At 34.2% G+C, this 22124-nt stretch overlaps 1 protein-coding gene across 1 annotated transcript; it reads left to right on the top strand.

Annotated features, from left to right (window-relative positions):
- Nucleotides 1–385: 385 nt before the first annotated feature.
- LOC126883596 (uncharacterized) lies at nt 386–1249 on the top strand. Its single transcript, XM_050649248.1, has one exon. The coding sequence runs from the start codon at nt 386–388 to the stop codon at nt 1247–1249; it is 864 nt and encodes a 287-aa protein (XP_050505205.1).
- The last annotated feature ends 20875 nt before the right edge of the window (nt 1250–22124 follow it).

Genomic DNA, 22124 nt, shown 5'->3' with positions numbered 1-22124 from the left:
TTTGTGTGTAGCTGAGCAAAATATGGTGTTAGATGTATTTGACGGACTTTCTAAAAAAATGAACAGATATGAAGCTGTTAAGCAAACAGCGATATTAACCAAAATTTCTTGTGCAACAGTGTACCGTTTAATAAAGACAGGTTCGAAAAGTAGAAAAACAAGAAAGGATTTGGGAAGCTCTAAAAAAATTCAACCTCACCTCTTGGAACCTATTAGTGAGACAATATATAATATGTATGCAGCTAAAATTATGCCTAACCTAAACAATATCATGGCAAAATTAAAAGAAAAACATATGGTTCATGATTGTTCCACAAAGACTCTGGGACGATTTTTGACCAAAAATGGTTTTAAATAAAAAACTGTCAATAAGAGACAAACCATAATGGAAAGTAGCCGCCTAATAAAATGGAGGAATGAATATATCGAAAAAATTTTACAATACCGCAGTGAGTGTCGAGAAATTTATTATCTGGACGAGACTTGGTTTGATTCCCACGAAACGATAGATAAAGCCTGGACAAACGGTTTAAGCAAATGCCAAATAGATGTACCCCATTCTAAAGGCAAGCGAATTTGCATATTACATTGCGGAGGACAACATGGATGGGTGAACGATGCGTTATTGTTGAGTTCCAAAAGTATTAAAGACAGTTCTCTAGACTACCACCAAGACATCGAAGGGACGCTTTTTGAATCGTGGTTTGAGAATACCTTACTCCCAAATTTAAAAGCAAATAGCGTGATTGTTATGGACAATGCATCATATCACTCCAGATGCATTAAAAAAATTCCAACCAAACAGAGTAGAAAGGATGAAATTCAAGAATTTTTAATAGCCGAAGACCTATATTTTGAGGATCATTACACCAAAGATCAACTAATTCAGGTTCTTCATACAAAAGTCGTAACTAAAGAACATATTGTAGATAAATTAGCCACTAACAATGGACATACGGTTTTAAGATTACCTCCATATTACTGTGTGTTGAATCCCATAGAATTGCTATGGGCTCAGTTAAAAAACCATATCCGGAGGAACAACACATCTCCAAAAGATGCCCAAAGTGTTGTCGAACTAATAAAAACGGAGTTCAAAAATATCAGTGCTCAAAACTGGCAAAATGCTATAGAACATGTAAAGAAGATTGAAAAGGATTACATGAAAAATGTCCCAGCCTTGAAGAAAATTATTATTAATTTGGATGAGAGTGATGAAGAGAACGATAATGACGATGAGTTGGAATAACTTTTAAATCCAACTGGAAGATCCCAAATGAATGTGAATTTTCGAAGTGGCTAGTATATCATTTAATTTATGATAGTAAAAAGACCAATGGGTAACTTTTTGTGGCATCACATGTGACATGTAAGTAAATAAGAACCATTTTTTTCATACCTGTAAGTCTAATTTTAACCTGTTTTACTTTAACTTATGATGGTGTCATGTCCCCCAAAAGCTTTTTCCATGTAACAACGACGACTTTCGTTGCACAGTTTTTTACTTTTTTTACAAAATATATACCTTTTACAAAAAATTTTGTACTTTTATTGTGAACAAATTTTACTTCTTTTATATAGTGATGTCCTAAAATAACGGATAAATTCATTTTCTACCTAAATTATAAGCGCATACGAAAAATCCTCAAATATACACAAGAATACACTTTCTCAATAAAATCATTTAACTACCTTCTTAACCCCCCCAATGGTTAGCTACCCCTTTAAAGAGTTTAAATGAAGGCGTGTGATACGGGGTTTAAGATGGTTTTCAATTCTCTATTCAGAAATGTAATATTTTTATTTCTTACATAAAAAAGTCCTCGACTAAAATAGTTGTCACGATTGACTAGTATATTAGTTATCTGGTTGACAAAAAAGTAACATCGAATCTTTTTAAACATTTAGGTAAATGTCTCAAAAAGTAGCTATTATCCTTATGGGGTTAAGGGGGTATTTGAACGATTTTATTGAGAACGTATATTTTTGTGTGTAAAAATTGACCTGGTTCAGGAGTTTTCATCTACTTTATAATTATGTAGAAATTATATTTATCCGTTACTTTAGGACCTGGCTGTATAATATATTAATATTAAGTGTTCATTGACGAACTTGTTAAAAACCGAAGTACGGTTAATAAAAAAACTTGTAAATCCACCAAAGCAAAATTTTTATTATCGTAACTGAAAAAATATTTTATAATTTTGGAAAAAGGGTGAAGGTAAATTTTTCTAAATACTATATATAATACGAGGTAGTTTACTTAAAAAATAATCAGTATATCGATCAATTGGAAAAAACATTTAAGTACACAAATTATATAATAACTCGAAATTCAACACTTTTTCCGATAATTTTATTAGAATGTTGGATACAACTCTGTAAATGTCTCTCGGGGGGTCTGTATTACAACAGTTATCAATAGATACTTATTACCGGATTACCATTAAGCCGGGTTTTAACATTTCTCATAGATCGTGTCCCTCACAATATTATGGTTTGTCGTCAACGGCTTGTTTGTAGTGCTGGATTAGATATTATTAGGGTAATAAATATTTATTACTTTGTTACGAATACCAATTCGATCTTTAGCAAGGCCGACAAATGCATGGGTCATAAAATAATTTTTATTTGTCTACACAAAGGCACTGTTGCCTGTTATAAAATTGTTAGAAGCAGTTTATTTATAATTCACTCAGAGAGTACCTACTTGTTTGCAAGATGGAATTATGGCTTTGTTGAATTCGAAAAGAAGAGAAAAGAACAAGAATGTAACAATCCATTTCTTGACGCCAATAAAACTTCTATTCAACCAATGGATTAAGGATGACCACACGGATTAACAACGAAAAAGCTATAATTACCAATAATTTCTCAAGAAAAAAAAGTAATTTTGTTATATAGGGTGTCCCAAAAGTAGTGGAACGGTCGAATATTCCGCGAACTAAACATCGGATCGAAAAACTTAAAAATACGTGTTCAATCATTTTCAAAAATCTATCCAATGACACTAAACACCAACCCCCACTACACCCCCTGGAGGTGGGGTGGGGGGTAACTTTAAAATCTCAAATGGAAACCCCCAGTTTTTCTTGCAGATTTCGATTCGTTACGTAAAAGTAGGCAACTTTTATCTAAGACATTTTTTCGAACTGTGGATAGATGGCGCTACAATTGGAAAAAACGATTTATCCTGATACCATAGGTAAATTATAGAAACGGTCTAATATCTCGAGAAATACACTTTCAAATGAGAAACCAAAAAACAGGTTTTTAATATGTTTCGAAAACCTATCGATAAACACCAAACATGACCTTCTAACCCACCCCCTGGAGATGGGGTGGGGGTAAATTTAAAATCTTAAATAGCAACCCCCACTTTTATTGCCGATTCGAATTCGTCATGAAAAATTAAACAACATTTATTCGAAACATTTTTTAAAATTGCTGATAGATGGCGCTAATAAATCGTATTTTTCCAATTAAAGCGCCATCTATCAACAATTCTAAAAAATGTTTCGGATAAATGTTGCTTAATTTTTCATGACGAATCCGAATCTGTAAGAAAAAGTGGGGGTTGGTATTTAAGATTTTAAAGTTACCCCCCCCCCCCCCACCTCTAGGGGGTGGGTTGGAGGGTCATGTTTAGTGTTATTCGATAGGTTTTCGAAAAGTATTAAAAACTTTTTTTTTGGTTTCTCATTTGGAAGTGTATTTCTCGAGATATTAGACCGATTCTATAATTTACCTATGATATCAGGATAAATCGTTTTTCCCAATTGTAGCGCCATCTATCCACAGGTCGAAAAAATGTCTTGAATAAAAGTTACTTACTTTTACGTAACGGATCCAAATCTGCAAGAAAAACTAGGGGTTTCCATTTGAGATTTTAAAGTTACCCCCCACCCCACCTCCAGGGGGTGTAGTGGGGGTTGGTGTTTGGTGTCATTGGATAGATTTCTGAAAATGATTGAACACGTATTTTTCTGTTTTTCGATCCGATGTTTAGTTCGCGAAATATGCGACCGTTCCACTACTTTTGGGACACTCTGTATATGCATTTTAATAAGAAAATATTTACATATCTACATATTGCATACATTTCATATTAATTACCTAATGTATTCATTCACATACATGTAATGTAATTTGGTATTTAACACGTACATAAATAAGTACTAGTTACACTACTGTATTATTGACGTAAAAAGACCTAAAACCATTTACATACACTGATTATGTAGGTACATATATGATATACATATTGGCATAGTATGTAATAAAACTACATATTGGCATAGTATGTAAAACTACACATTGGCATAGTATGTAAATAATATTATTACGTATATTCGGTAACACTTATTTCGACTAGCCACCAATGATCGGTTATTAGAATATCCCGGTTATAAGAATATTTTTGCCTTGCACAAAGGCTATTCCAATAAGCGGGTTCGACTGTAGTAACCATGGAACGTATATATGTAATGCTTAACCCTTATCCGGGCAAGGTGGGTCCAACGGGCCCGAGACTCCAATTCTTTTATCATAAACTGATAGAAAAGTTTTTGTTGAATTTTATGCATCACTGAATTTGTTTAGAAGTATGTTTCCTTCAACATAGTCATGAGCTATTCAAAATATTCATTTTCATTTTTGAAATTATTGCGTCGAAAAAATTTTGTCACGTAAAGGGGCAACACGGGCACGTCGGGCCCAATTTGTATTTATACCTAAAGTCTAAATCTTTGTTACAGCAGTTAATCTGGCAGTACGGTAACGTTTTTGTGGATTATCTAAATGACTTTTATGATTCCGGAAATCCAATAATAAAGTCTAAACATGTACAAACAATGTAAGCATCTCTTTGATGTGAACATCAAAGAGATGCGTACAATAGGTGTTATATCTATTCTAAATGAATTTTAAAAACTGATAATCATTGTTGGAATGCAATAATATTGTTAGGTAGTTACCTATAGGGACCGTTCAAGTATTACGTAACGCAGGTTGGGGGGGGGGACAAAAATCTTCAAAAATTGCGTTACGCAATAGTTAAACTCCCATAAAAGTGCGTTACGTAAGGGGGGGTTAAAATTCTTCAAAAATCGCGTTATATAATACTTGAACGCTCCCATACATATTTTGAAATAAATAACGAATCTGCTATCAGTCGTTTGATATCGATGTGTGTCGACAGCTAAGCACCAGCGTAGATAAGGGGGGTACTGGGGGACAGTACCCCCCTAAGAAGCATTCTAATAGAAGCAATAAAATACTAAAAGATGTAGGAGAAATTAATAATACACTTCCCTCATCAAAAAAAAATTCAATCTTATTTGCTTAAACTAGTTGGATTAAGTTTATTAAATATACACAGAGATCTTGAAATAAATATCGATGATGTTATTGATAGGTTTTCAAAGCAACGGACAAGAAAAATTGACTTTGTTTCATAATCTAGTTACTGTGGTGTAATATTTTGTTAAATAGACCTAATGATGAGTTTTGCATTTTAAGTTATTTTACCTATATTACCTCATAGTGGAATTGATTTTTTTTTACTTTTACCTAGAATATATAACATATATAAAATGAGTTCGTGTTACGTTTGTTTAATTATATGTTGATTTGTATTTTTTTATTATTGACTGATATAGACAGGTTTTCAATGATTTTTGTTTGTTACTTCTATATTTTCTTGTGTAAATAAACTTTAATAAAAGTTCAGATTTACCTAGCTGTTTGAGCGTGGTACCTGGCCCAAAAAATTGCTCTCGGCACTTAAAATAAGATACTAAGTACCCCCCCCCTAGAAAAAAAAAACTATCTACGCTCCTGCAGCTAAGCCCCTAAAAATAAATAAATGACAATATCTTTTTGTTGTTATTATTGTTTGTTTTAACCTAATACTTAATAATAATTTAACTTGTCATATCAATTTTCTATTCTAGTTGGGAATAAGCTAATCTTGTAACTTAGTCCCAACTAACATAGGTCAGAGAAATAAGGAAAAAAAAATGAAAAAAAAATAGCCTGTTGGGGACACAACCCCCTCCAGGCCGAAACCAAATTTTTTGAGTAATATGGACGTCTATAATAATAATCTATATATTTCCTGCAGCCGATTTTGATGATATACATAGTTATAAACAAATGAAGATCAAAAAACGGTAAATTTTCGTTTTTTCGTCTATTACTAAGAAAATAGTAATTTTAAACAAATTTGAGAGTAAGAAACTCATAAACGGTATAAAAAAAACTTCAATATGGCGTTTGCTTAATATGTCTATCATTATTGGTTGCTTAGAAAATTGCAAAATAAATAATAAATTTTGAGTTTTTATAAATATTTATAACTTATGTAAAAATTAACTTAGAACCTTCTTATTACACGGAATGCTGAGACTTATGGTGCTTAATTCATACCCTAAATTTCGAATAAATTGGTCAAATAGTTTAAAAGTTATTTAATTTGTTTTTCCCAAATATATTTTTTTTTGCAACACTGTAAGTCAGAAAATGATGAAGCTGCAGTAATACTTTGGATAGTTTATGGAAGAAGGAAATTTACAGTATTAATTTAATTAAAAACAATTACAAAAAATAATTATAAATATTGCAAAATTATTTTGCAAAAACATGTGAATTAAATAAATGGGGGAGGGGGCTAACTTTGTTCCTAATTGCCCTAGGACAGTTGTTTTTCTTTCTAAATGTGTATAAAAATTCAGTCTTTCTAAATATGAAAAAATAATTTTTCTACAGGTAACGGTTAAAAAGTTATTCTAATTGTTTTTAAGTAAGCAAAAAATCGACATGTTTTTCAAAATAATTTTACACTGTTTAAAATTATTTTTTGTCATTTATTTTTAATAATGGTAATAGTATAAATGTTCTTCTTTCATAAACTGTCCGAAGTATGATTGTAGCCTCATAATTTTCTGACTTGTAGTGTTGCAAAAAAATGAATTTGGGATAAACAAATTAAATAACTTTTAAACTATTTGACCAATTGCTTTGAAATTTAAAATAAAATTTAAGTACAAGAAGTATCAGCATTCCGTGTAATAAGAAGGTTCTAAGTTAACTTTTACATAAGTTATGAATATTTTTAAAAACTCAAAATTTATGATTTATTTTGCAATTTTCTAAGCAACCAATAAGGATGGACATATTCAGCGGACGCCATATTGAAGTTTTTTATACGATTTATGAGTTTCTTACACTCAAATTTGTTTAAAGTGCTTAACTTTTTGGTAATAGACGAAAAAAGCGAAAATTTAGCGTTTTTTGATCTTCATTTGTTTATAACTATGTATATCATCAAAATCGGCTGCAGGAAACATATAGGTTAATAATATAGATGTCCATACTACTCAAAAAATTTGGTTTCGGCCTGGAGGGGGATGTGTCACGAGAAAAATCCTATTTCTCTGGACTAACATAGTAAATTGATATGACAAAGTATTAATTTGTAAAAGTAAAATAATAATATTCTTTTGACTTATGCGTTTTATTAATTTTGTAAAGATTGGTGTTGTCGGTACTTTACACATAAGCTGCTAGTTACCATAATCTTTTTTCAGAAGGGTTTTCACACAATAATGAGAGGCAACAACACCGGAGTCTTTTTCCAGGGTGTGCGGTGTGCGTAAATATCAACCCCTCTTTTCAAATAAAATGGCCTGGTACATTTACAAAAGTTTTTATTTATTTATTAATTAAGTCTTTATTTGGCTCTAAATGTTTATTACTTGTGAATAAATATTTTTTCTACAAAAGTTTTCTTGCATTTCATTATTTTGTGCAAATCTTTCAGGTAGATCGCACCCTCGAGGTATGCCGCATACTATAGTAGCACCTTTTTTTTTTAATCTAGACAATTCAAATTTAACTTTAAAATAAAAAATGAAAACAGAATATTAGAAATATATGGGTAAATATGAATAGTACATTCAAGAACAGTGGTGGGCCCAACGGACCCAAGTTGCCCGGTTACGTAAGTAAAATGTGTTGCCCGGATAAGGGTTAAGTGGTTAATATAATATGAAACTGAACAAGTCCATGTCCTCAAAATCATGTATACGAAAGCAAAGGAAAATTCTAACTAGACATTAAACTGATCCTAAAAAATAAATTCATTATAGGTTTGAAACATAATTACAAAAGTAAAAACATAAGAGTTATTTATGTACCAAGTCAGTTAAGTTACTCTTTATCGAACGAGTCTGATATTATGAGCAGAGCGAGCATAGCGAGCGAGGCGAATAACAGACGAGTTCTATAAAGAGTCTTTACTGACGTGGTGCATACAGAATTTTATCGCCAACAATTTGATATTGGTTTTAACACTTACTTACAATTTTTAATTTAAGAATTTTTTAAATTTTAGACGTAATAAAAATTTCATGAAATTTCATGAAAATTACTAAGTCGGTAAAGTTTTCATTTATTTTATATGAATATAATCAGAAAATAACACAGAATTTCACTTTTTAACATAAATTTTGTACAATAGTTTTAATAATTAAAGTAAATAAATTGTAAGTTAACTCAAACACATAATCGATTACTGCCATCGACCAGTTACATTCAATCTCGATTAATCGCGGCAGGTAAAGTGAAATTCTTCTTTCAGTACAATAAAGTGTTACTTTACTGCCGCAAATAAGGCAAATGAGTACAATAATGAATGACTTTAGTGACGGTTAGCGATAAATATCTTGTTTTTTAATAGCAGTTGGAAAAAAGTAACAGTTATAACAGTGGATTCATTTATTCATTCATTAAGCATTACATTTCCTAGGGATTATAGCTAATAGACCTGGATCCCGCGTAAGAAAAAAAAGTTGATTAATAGCAAGCTGAAAATTTGTTAGTAGCTTAACGGTGTCTAGTCGGACAAACTTCGATGCACGGGAACACTGGAATAGGGGAAGTTTTAATTGTGGAGCATGATAAACGTGTCGTCCTGACAAGTTTATGATTGTGAAAAATAGCAAGTTGTTTTTAAATTTGTTCAATAGCCAACGTTATATAATATTCAAAAAAATGTTTGTCCGACAAAAGTGTTGGGCATTTTAACGAGTCCGACACGTAGAACATGTCACATCACAGGAATTATGTTGGTGATAAATAGCAGTCTGATTTTTGCATAAAAGTTTAATGAAAGGTTAAAAAATCAGTTAGAAGTTCTGCCCGACAAAATTAAGGGAAGTTTTCGTAGTCCGACGTTATAAACATGTTAGATATAGACAAAAATGCTGGTGATAAATAACAAGCTCATTTTGATTGTTTTATGTGCAAATTATATTTTGTAACGCAAAAAGTTATATGTCGGACAAAAAGTTTGGGAAAATCGAAGGAAATGAATAAAAAATCATTTTTTCAGAATAACTTAGTCGCACATTGACAAAGCTATTTTAGTTTTATATTATTATTTATATTCACATACTTGCATTTGTATATACATACATGCACACTCCAAAAACAGTGAGGTAGGTATCAATGCATGTATATATTGCAAAAAAAAATATTTTTTTGGGTGGAATTTGTTCTAGATATTCTCAAAATGATAACTAAAAGTGTCATAGAACATGTGAAAGCAATATCTTAAGGTTTTCTAATTGGGCGCATCAGAAAGTATGGAAAATTTACTACAAAAAACGTTGTATTCATTTTTTTCCATAATCAAATCTTAACCCTGTAAATGACGCTGTAAAATGTGAAGAGTGTAAAAATTCGGTGCTTATAAGCATAGACGTACAAATGACACATGCTTAGAAGTATGGGTATATATTATAATATAATAGAAGGCTGAATTTTTCTGTGTGACACTTTGTGCTTTACTACACAAAGTAGTATTTAAAAGTTAATGGTCTCTGACGTTTTTTTGTCTCGTGTGTTGGAAATTAAAATTTATATTTACTATGGATTGTTTTTGTGTCTATTTTTGAGTGTTAACAGTTTAAATTTTAAGCCACCAAACAATTCGACGGAACAATTTTGAGTAATTGTCGAACATTTTACAAAGTTCGTAAAATAGGTACTTGGCCCTTAATTCAATGAGGATCAGTTGTCAGATAATTGTGAAAACTTTTCGTGCTATAATGCTTTTGAGTTAAAACGGGCTTGATTGAACAAGAGTACCTAAATGAATTATTTATTAAAATTGTATATCGTAATTTTTCTCAAATTTCTACAAATGAAATATATAATGTAATATGTCACATGGCTAGAAATAATTTGCTGCCGAAATGAATCGATTAGTTTAAATTTGAAGTTACGATTGCAATTTATTATGAATTATTGTCAAAAGTGACAGTTTTTAAATGGCAATGTATTCATAGACATAAGAGTAGGCAGGGAATACAGAGCAAAAAGTCGATAGGAGGTCTATCTATCTCTTTTAACCAAGCGATCCCGCGCATGTGACAGACAAAGATGGCTGGACCACTCAATCCATAGTATTGGCGTTATACAGTGAGCACGTAAAGGTTGGAATAAATTAATTTTCTCGAGAATGGACGAGTTTGAAAAAAAATCCCGAAACAGGTCAATTTTTATTTTTAAATTACGACTTTTTGGCATATATGTCATACTAGTGACGTCACCCATCTGGGCGTGATGACGTCATCGATGATTTTTTTAAATGAGAATAGGGGTCGAGTGATAGCACATTTGAAAGGTAATTCAATTCTCTATTCAGTATTATAAACATTAACATAATATATTTGTACAGGGTATCCAAAAAATTTTTTTTTGGAATTAAATTTATTGACATAAAAAGAAGAATGTATGTAATTTATTTAGTTCAAAATACATTTTACTGCTCTCAGAAAACAGAAAAAAATGTTTATTTGAAAAATAATCATTGCTTTTTGCTTCAATTAAAGGTTCAAACTGTCAAGAGGCAAGTGGATGGCTGCTTTAATATTGAATTTAAGTAAAAGACAATATTTATTTATCAAATAAACATTTTTTCCTGTTTTCTGATAGCAGTAAAATGTATTTTGAAATAAATAAATTACACACATTCTTCTTTTTATGTCAATAAATTTAATTCAAAAAAAAATTTTTTGAACATACTGTATAAATAATTACGTTAATGTTTATATTACTGAATAGAGAATTGAATTACCTTTCAAATGAGCTATCATTCGACCCCTATTCTCATTTAAAAAAATCATCGATGACGTCATCACGCCCAGATGGGTGACGTCACTAGTATGACATATATTCCAAAAAGTCTTAATTTAGAAATAAAAATTGATCTGTTTCGGGAATTTTTTACAAAGTCGTCTATTCTCGAGAAAATGAATTTATTCCAACCTTTACGTGCTCACTGTATATACCTCGATGCACAGAGCGGCCCATACCTTGCCTAATCTACTAGTTAGAATGTATTACAGTGAGGTACCTAAATGATGTTGAGATAAATCGAAAGATATCGATTGTAATTGATTGTAGGTGTTTTTGACATAGAGTAATCACCCGATATTGAAATCTCAAAAATTATTTTTTTAAATTGTCCGACTATGAAATCTACCCCTTATTTTTTTCCGACAACAGTCATTCTTTGTAAGGAATAATTTACTTAATTAAATTTCGTTTTTGTCGGAAAGCTATTTATCACCAGCATTTTTGTCTATATCTTACATGTTTAGAATGTCGGACTACGAAAACTTCCCATTAATTTTGTCGGACAGAACTTTTAATTGATTTATTAACCTTTCATTAAACTCTCATGCAAAAATCAGATTGCTATTTATCACCAACATTTTTCCTGTGATGTAACATGTTCTACGTGTCGGACTCGTTAAAATGCCCAACATTTTTGTCGGACAAACATTTTTTCATATATTATAATAGCGTTGCCTATTAAATAAACTTAAAAACAACTTGCTATTTTTCACAATCATAAACTTGTCAGGACGACACATTTATCATGCTCCACAATTAAAACTTCCCCTGTTCCAGTGTTCCCGTGCATCAAAGTTTGTCTGACTAGACACCCTTAAGCTATTAACAAGTTTTCAGCTTGCTATTAATCAACTTTTTTTCTTACGCGGGATCCAGGTCTATAACGTGTCGTGGCGTTTAAAATCCTATTCTTGCGTAAGGTGGATTACTCCTCTGTCATTTATATCTTGCTGTGTATCTTTGCTGTTGTGACTCTTTTCCATTTCTTCCTGTCCTGCACTAAACTTTCCAGTCTTTCACATTCATTGCTCTTAAGTCCTCCTCTACATTATCCAGCCATCTTCTTCTATGTATTTCTCTACACCTGGGCCGTACTGGTGTCCAGTTATTATCGTTCTCAACATATCTGTTTGTGGGCGTCTCTGTATATGCCTATCCATTCTAAGCGAAGCGATTTTACGTATCTGACTTGTCATACTTGGCAGGAAGTATCGGTACCGTGCACCCTACGAAATTGTATTAAACAAACGTTTCTGGCTACTACCAGTGGCGTACGACGACGGAAAGTGAATGGTTGACCCTTCCCAAATTCTACGCCACTGGCGAAATTGCTATTTGAGTGCAATTTTTTTATTCTTTAATACGTTCTATGTACATAATATGCTTCATTAGACGATAAAGTCATTAGTTTTTGAGATATTTGAAAATAAAAGGAAATGGCATAATACTTAATCAAAATAACTGTGCCGTTTAATATTTAGCTTCAAATATATCGAAAACTAATGACTTTATCGTTACGAATGAAGGGTAAATTATTTACATAGAAAGTATTGGAGAATAAAAAAAAATGTTCTGAAATAGCTATTCCGCCAGTGGCGTAGAATTTGGAGAGGATCAACCATACACTTTCCCCCGTCGTACGCCACCCGTAGTAGCCAGAAATGTTTGTGTAACATAATTTAGTTGAGTGTACAGTACCTACACTTTTGTGTACGACAAGTATATATGTCAAATGGTTTTTAGCAGTTACAATGAAATGCAAAAATTGAATTTTGCATCGTATATCTAAAATGTTTATCTCGAAAACGGTTGAGTTTAGTGAGATGAATGTAGTATACCTTTTTTAAGTAAAAGTAAGTGGTGCTTAAAAACACCAATCAATGATTTTTTTTATCTAACCGTAAATAGCTCTCTCGAATACAAATTCAACCTTATCGTTTGAATTACCGTACTTGACTGTAGAAAATGGATGGATGATCGTGATAACAAGGTTTATGGTATTCTTGGCAATTTAACAAATTTGTAACCAATTCAAATTTGGTACTTAAATTAAAGGTGAAATATCAATTTCATAAATTTTTAAATAATTCTAGATGGGCATTAATAGAAAGAAAACACTGTTTTCAAATTTTTGTTTTGGTTTGACAAGAAAAGGGTAAAAAGGCTATTACTTTCATTGCGAATTATTTAGATACGACATATAGATTTTTTACAATGTTTTCATGACATTAAATAAACGTATCAAATATTATTTATTGATAAAAATTTTATTAATATGACAATCCATAACCTAATTAACACTACTAATTGGCATGAGTTCATGTTGATTAATTTATTTCTCTAATTTGTATAACAATTGAATAAATAAGGCATATTATTCTGTGCATCTAGATAATTATACCGAATTAAAATAAATTCATAAACAATTTGTACCCAAAGCTAATTTAATTTTATTATCGATAATTTTCCGATCAATTACAATTTTATATCAAAAATAATATTTTTTAATGTCCTGCCTTTAATTGTTTACGTCGATAAAATTATTTTTTACTAGGATGGCGGTTGTTTACAAAAAACCGGTTTTCGGTTATACCGGTTTTTTTACTTACGGTTTAACCTGGTGGTTATAACCGGTCAAAAAACCGGTTATTCCAAAAACCGATGTTCGGTTTCTTAATCAATAGCAAATACTCCATAGCTTAAAATGTTACAGGGATATTTTACTGTAGTTTGCTCAATTTTCCTCTCGAAAAATTCCCCAGCCATTTCAACCTATAAACATTTTCCCAGAATCTTTCAAATTACCCTAAAATTAAGCGAAAGTACCCCAATCTGGCAACTCTCGTTCTTCGCTCGTTGTAGACGGCGCGCGGCGGCGTCGGCGTGTATTGCATTGTCAATTGGGAAATTTCCGAAAGAATTTGATACCTATCTATTGAAATATCCCTTGGATCTACCGATCTAAAAAACATCCAAATGCATATTTTACTTAAAAATAAATTCGATAACCCAAATAATCTTTTACTTATCTTACCATCAAAAAAATTTCAGTAGTATTTTTAATATAATATATACATTCGGGTTCAAAACGTCCTCCGATGTTGTCCGATGCCTTGTTGCCAATATCTTCTATTATTGCAGTTTTCATCTTCTAATCCTCGTACACTCATTGATCGTCTTACTCCTTGAACCCACTTCGTTCTTGGCCTTCTTTTTTTCCTGTTGTCTGTAGGTATCCATTTCATAATTTTCTTCTGCAGTCTCTCCGAATTCTCTGAACATGTCCGTACCACGTTAATTGTTTCTTATCAATGCATTCTACCACCGTTTCCTGTAAATTCATTATTCGCTTTACTTTATCATTTCTAACCCGGTCCAATCTCGATGTTCTACTTGCTCTTGTTAGGGAGTCCATCTCTGTAACTTCTATTTTTATTTTTAGGTGTTCCTTTATTCTCCATGTTTCGGATCCGCATATCAATGTGCTCTTAATCATGGTGTTGTCCAATATCAAATATTCAGTATTCATATCCGAAATTGGACAGTATCATTTTATCACCCAGTAGATCGAATGCATTTATTTGTTATTAAACACACACACGTAATTAATTAAATTACATACACATTTGGTCAATTAACAATAATATAATTTGGACATCAGCCAAAAGTTGCTGACATAAGATAAACAATTTACCTTAATCACGCGGGGCCCGTGTTTACATTGACCCAATTTAAACTTATATAAAACTAAGATCTCTTGTCTAGAAATTCAATTATTATTAATTCATTAACGCGAGTGATTGTCTTCAACGCTCATCATTTAAGTCTCTACTCAAAGTACCCCGGGTCAACATCCATAGTGTAAGTCTCATCAATAAACTCTGCTATTATTATTTGGTGTTTTGGATATTGTTCATGGTCCTATCGAGAAAAAGAATACTTCAAGGAAGTTTGAGAAAGCCTATACAGTCCACACCAGCAACACCCTCAGAGAGAGACCACTAGACCCGGGAGAACGAGAGCCGATTGCAGAGCTAAGAGCAGTACCAAAGCTGAGAGCCGATTGCAGAGCTAAGAGCAGTACCATAGCCGAGAGCCGATTGCAGAGCTAAGAGCAGTACCAAAGCCGAGAGCCGATTGCAGAGCTAAGAGCAGTACCATAGCCGAGAGCCGATTGCAGAGCTAAGAGCAGTACCAAAGCCGAGAGCCGATTGCAGAGCTAAGAGCAGTACCAAAGCCGAGAGCCGATTGCAGAGCTAAGAGCAGTACCATAGCCGAGAGCCGATTGCAGAGCTAAGAGCAGTACCATAGCCGAAAGCCGATTGCAGAGCTAAGAGCAGTACCAAAGCCGAGAGCCGATTACCAAAGCCGAGAGCCGATTGCAGAGCTAAGAGCAGTACCAAAGCCGAGAGCCGATTGCAGAGCTAAGAGCAGTACCAAAGCCGAGAGCCGATTGCAGAGCTAAGAGCAGTACCAAAGCCGAGAGCCGATTGCAGAGCTAAGAGCAGTACCATAGCCGAGAGCCGATTGCAGAGCTAAGAGCAGTACCAAAGCCGAGAGCCGATTGCAGAGCTAAGAGCAGTACCAAAGCCGAGAGCCGATTGCAGAGCTAAGAGCAGTACCATAGCCGAGAGCCGATTGCAGAGCCTACCAGAAGCGAGGGACCCTAGACGTCTAAGAAAAAAAAAACCGTAAGTTTTTGAATAATTACAAAATCTTCAAACTGTTACAATCGTACAATTTAACAAGTTTGTATTTTATTATAATTCAACAATCTAGAACAAAAATCTCCACTCTATCAATAGTAAAATAATGTACTTTAGAATGTATACCATATAAATAATAAAGAGACAAAAATATATTTGAAAAATAATTTGAAAAAAAAAAGAAACGTTCATAAACATATAGCTTGCTTTAATTTCAATTAAATACTTTATTTCGAAAAAATTAAAATACTACGTAATTTATAGAACGATAAAAGTCCACTCTATATAATAATTTCAGTTAAATTTTCACTATTTTAGAAAATGAAAATATTTTACCTACTTCTGTAAAAATTAATCACATAGATATCTAATTGCCAAATTTGAATAAGATTCCAGTAGTAATATTAAATATATCATTTACAGATCTTTTATAAATACAAAGGTTAATTACATTATCCAACCAAAAAATTTCAATTTTAGCGTTAGTGAAATCGTAATACTATTCAGTTTATTTACAAACAGAAATCACTTAGTCAGGCAAGCGACCTACGGTAACGTTGAAAAAATTGCAAACTTGACAAGGGCATACAATTACATTTTTATTTATATACATTCTGGCTTACGAGAGAGCGTGATAGAGTGATAGTACAGGTATAGAAAATTAATATAACTGTTAATAAGCAGATAATTTTTTGTGTGAATTTGATGGCCTTGGACTAGCCAATTAGCCAGACATTATAGGCATATTTAAGTACATTGCTTAATAAATAAAATACAGTTCATATTGTTTAATATATTTACCGCTGAATTTAAAATTTTATAAAAATAACCATGGAAAGTGTATACGTTAAGCAAGCGGAGATAGGAGCAGAATTAGCGAAACTAGTTTCTAATACTAAAAAGGATTCTCAATCTCGGAGGACTCAACAATACATCCGGGATAGGCAGGAAAAATTAGAAGAATATTGGGCAAAATTTCTGAATAACCACGAAAAGCTGCTAGAAGGAGGTATAACGAAAGAAAAATATTTTGAAACAAAATACCATGATCAGGTATTTAAGACATATATTGAGGGGAAAACCCTGTTGGAAGAATATGGAAGGGTGCTGAAAAGAGGAAAAGCACCGAAAGTAAAGGAGATACAGATAAGGAAGCAAAGAATCGAGGAATTATTACGGCCAGAAAATGAACAAGATTTGCAGGAGGATGAAGAGCTGCAGTCAGAGTTAAGAGAATACATGGAAAATGTGAATACACTAATAATTGAAGCAGCAGTAAATGAGGAACTAGACGCTATAGATAATGGAGAAGTAGAGAGAATAAATCAACTAAAGAGGAGAGTCAGGGAAACCTTGAAGAAAATAAGGCCAGGAATGCAACGGCCAGAAAGCACACAGAGGAGGGACGGTGTGACATTACCGCAGGTAAAAATCCCTGTGTATGAAGGCAGGTATGAAACGTGGAGAACATTCCACGATCTGTTTACTAAAGTAATACATGAAAACGACCAGTTATCAAACGCAGAAAAAATACAGTACCTAAAAACTCAACTAAGAGGGGAAGCCAACAGAATGATACAACACTTAAACATATCCGAGGCCAACTACGAAGTGGCCTGGAACATGCTAAAAGATAGATATGAGAATCCAAGGATGATATTGTTTAAATTGATAGACAGGATGCTACTAGTACAGGAAGTAAAGGAATCTTCTGCTAGAGCATTGAAATCACTACATGACACCTTCCACGAAAGTCTGGGAGCCATAGGAAGGTTAGGAACAGACACGGAAGCGTAGAGCCCATTGGTAGCCCGAATTATCATAACGAAATGGGACAATGAAACCAGGAGGCTGTACGAAAACCACGTTGGAGACAGTAGAGAGATACCGACGTACAAATCGACACAAACATTCTTACAGCGAAGATTCCAGACACTGGAACTGCTGGAGTCAGAAAAAAGACAAGAGAAGCAAGGAGGATCTGGGAGGAAACCAAGAACACGTTGCGTGATATGCAACGGAGATCACGGAGTACCGAACTGCAGAGAATTTCAGGAACTCAATGTAAGAGACCGAAACAGGATGATAAAAGAAAAAGGATTGTGTGCAAACTGCCTAGCACATAAAAAAGAAAAACACTGTTATGTACAATATAGGTGCAGACACTGTGGCGGAGACCATCACCATATGTTGCATTATGAGAAAGGAACCACAGGCAACAAAAGAAACTCCAATGAAACGAAAGGAGAACAAACACAAGAAAGAAATGGAAGAGATTCGAATAATAGAAGAAACGGGTATCAAGCTAATAGGTACAGAGGAGGAAATGATAATCCATACAACGCCAGAGAACAAAATAACGGAAGGCGAGAGAATACACAAGATACCAATGGGCATAGGAATATCAACGACCACCAAAGAGGGCAGAACTCAGTAAACTGTGCAAGCCATAAGGAAGGTGAAGCATTACTAGCGACAGCTGTTGTACGCATAAGAGATGCGAAAGGAGATTCACACATAATGAGAGCATAAATCGACCAAGGGTCACAATGCGCATTTATAACGGAACAAGCTGCGACGACGCTAGGAACAACAAGGAAGCCTATACAGGCGACCATATCCGGGATAGGCTCGTCAGGAGAAAAAACAGCCAATTGGAGTATGAAACTTTTAATCGAAACTCATTACGAAAGTGACTTCGAGATGGAAATAGAAGCACTAGTATTACCGAAGATAACGAGGAATTTACCGGAACAGGATATAATTCTACCGGACTATAACGAGAAAAATGCAATACTGGCAGATCCAAGATATTACAAGGTAGGGAAAATAGACTTACTACTAGGAGTAAAAGAATACAGTTACATATTGACAGAAGGGATGCACAGAATAAGTAATGGACTCCTGAGTCAAAACACCAAACTAGGATGGATAGTTTCGGGGATAGCACGAGAGAAGGAGACTACAAAAGCAGAAGTATGCTGTATGATATCCAGACAAGAGATGGACATACAAATAAAGAAATTCTGGGAATTAGAAGAAGTAAATCAGGAAACAAGTTTGTCAGTAGAAGAACAAGAATGTGAAGAAATGTATCGACAGACAGTAAAAAGAGATGAAGACGGGAGATACGAAGTGAGAATTCCGTTTAAGGAAGACGTAACAAAGCTAGGAGAATCTAAGCAGCAGGCATTCGCCAGATTGATGCAACTAGAAAGAAAGTTTGCAAAAGACAAACAGTTAGAAGCGAATTACAGACAATTCATGGAAGATTACGAAAACCAAGGTCATATGGTAATAGCAGAAAACCAGGGAGATGGGTATTACTTACCTCATCATCCAGAGAGAAAAGAGGACAGTACTACAACGAAAATAAGAGCCGTGTTTGATGCATCAAGTAAAAGCTCATCGGCAGTAAGCCTGAATGATATTATGCACACAGGGCCGAAATTATAACAAGATTTGACAAATATACTATTACGATGGAGATCCAATAAGATAGCATACTCAGCGGATTTGGAAAAAATGTTTAGACAAATCGGAATGGCAGAAGAAGACCAAAAATATCAAAAAATTTTGTGGAGAAAGGACACAAAGGACCCAATACACGAATATAACTTAACGACGGTGACATACGGCACGGCCGCAGCACCATTTTTAGCGTTGAGAACAATACAGCAATTACAAGAAGACGAAGGAGCTAGGTTCCCGTTGGCATCGAAAATTGTAAAAGAAAACATGTATGTAGACGATATACTAGGAGGAGCGGAGACAGTGCAGGAAGCAGAAATAGCCCAAAAGGAATTAATACAACTGTTCAGAAAAGGAGGTTTCATTCTCAGAAAATGGTTGAGCAACGAAGAAAAAATAATGGAGAACGTACCGGAGGAAATGAGGAACGTAGACTCCAAGGCATTGAAACAAGAAGAAGTACGGAAAACGTTAGGAATACACTGGTCCCCTAAAGAAGATATAATCACATTCAAAATAGGGATAACGACAGCAAAGAAAATAACGAAAAGACACGTACTGTCAGAAGTAGCAAAACTATACGACCCACTAGGGTGGATAGCACCTGTAGTAATTCAGGCGAAAATGTTCATACAGGAATTATGGGAGCAAAAAACCAGTTGGGATAAAGAATTAACTAGCAACCAACAAAGCAGGTGGAATACATACCAGGCGCAATTAGTAAATCTGGAGAAAATAACATTGCCCAGGTGGAACAACTTAAGCAAGACAAACAGAGTAGAACTACATGGATTTACAGATGCATCTATGAAAGGATATGGAGCGGTAATCTACTCAAGGGTGTTAGGCCCAGAAATCAAAACGAATCTAATGATAGCAAAATCGAAAGTCGCACCATTGAAAGGAAAAACGACATTACCGAGGCTCGAGTTGTGTGCCGCGGTGCTATTAGCAAATTTAATGAAGAAAACCCTACAAGCATTGAATAGGGAAAACATTGAGGTATATGCATGGTCAGACTCAATGATAACCCTGGCTTGGATAAGGGGATCATCAAAAAGGTGGAAAATGTTCGTCGCCAACAGAGTAGAGGAAATAAGAGGCGTTATAGGACCGAAAAATTGGCATAAGGTAGATACGAAGGAAAACCCAGCGGACATCCTCTCACGTGGAAGTACAGCATCAGAATTATTAGAAGCAGAGCTATGGTGGAAGGGACCAACTTGGCTGACTAGTAACAAAACTTTAACGCAGGAATCAGAAGAAATACCAGAGACAAATGAGGAGGAAGTCAAAACGAAAATAACGGTGCACACGACAACGATAAAGGAGGACATATGCGAGAGATTCTCAAATTTAGAAAGAATGAGAAGAGTACTTGCATACTGTAGGAGATTTGCAGACAAATGCAGAAAAAAGAAGGACAGTGGACAAAGTCAGCTGACAGTCCAAGAATTAGAGGAAACGCTATTAAAGGTGATAAAGCACACACAGCATGCCTACTTCAAACAAGAAATAAAGAAGCTGGAGAAGAAACAGCAGTTAGACAAGAAAAATAAATTAGCGTCATTGGTACCATTCCTGGATAGACAAGGAATTCTAAGAGTCACCGGAAGACTGAGACACACGAATCTAAAGTACGGAGAAAAACATCCGATAATTTTGCCAAAGGATAGTGCATTAACAAAGTTACTTATAGCAGATAGTCACGCAAAAAATCTACATAGCGGATTACAACAAACACTACAGTATATAAAAAGGAAATACTGGATAATCAACGGCAGAAGAACCGTGAAAGATCATCTAGCAAAATGCTTAAGGTGCAGGAGGTATAAAAGCCAAGCAGCACAACAATTAATGGGAGATCTACCGAAAGACAGAGTGAACCCGAGTCATCCCTTTACTAACACAGGGATAGATTATGCCGGACCAATAAAAATAAGTACCACGAGAGGCAGAGGACAGAGGAGCTATAAGGGCTACATCTCAGTATTTGTGTGTCTGTCAACGAAGGCAGTACACCTCGAAGTAGTAAGCGATATGTCTACGGATGCATTCATCGCGGCGTTCAAGAGATTTACGGCACGCAGAGGACAGTGCAACAACGTATACAGCGATAACGGAACCACATTCGTAGGAACAGCAAATTTGCTGAAAAAAGAAAATCAAAAAATAGATGACGAGATAAAACAAGGATTACTGGCACTAGGTACCCCATGGCATGTCATACCTGCATATGCACCACATTTCGGAGGACTATGGGAGAGCGCAGTGCGGATAATGAAATATCACTTGAAAAGAATCATCGGGGAAACAGTTCTAATATATGAAGAATTGAGTACGGTGCTGACACAAATAGAAGCATGTATGAACTCGAGACCATTATGTGGGTCATCAGAAGACCCTGAAGGGAAAATAGCCCTGACACCAGCTCACTTCCTTATAGAGAGAGAAATTATATCACCAAATCGGGAAGAAGATCTTACGACTTATTTGAAGATGCCGACGAGGTGGAGATTATTGGAGAAAATAAAAAGAGACTTCTGGAAAATTTGGAAACAGGAATACATGCACCAATTACAACAGAGAAATAGATGGCATAAGGCGCACTCTAACATAAAAGAAGAAGAAATAGTTATAATAAAAAAAGAAGATACACCTCCAGGCAGATGGCCATTAGCGAGGGTAACAGAAACACACCCTGGAGCGGAGGGACTAACCAGAGTCGTAACAGTGAAAAAG

This window comes from Diabrotica virgifera, chromosome 4 (genome assembly GCF_917563875.1).
Source record: "Diabrotica virgifera virgifera chromosome 4, PGI_DIABVI_V3a".
NCBI classification, from domain to species: Eukaryota; Metazoa; Arthropoda; class Insecta; order Coleoptera; family Chrysomelidae; genus Diabrotica; species Diabrotica virgifera.
This window is presented reverse-complemented; position numbering and strand designations above follow the sequence as displayed.

Bases quoted from the DNA above. Each gene is read 5' to 3' on its own strand.
- LOC126883596 (XM_050649248.1), top strand. From the start codon at position 386: ATGGAAAGTAGCCGCCTAATAAAATGGAGGAATGAATATATCGAAAAA.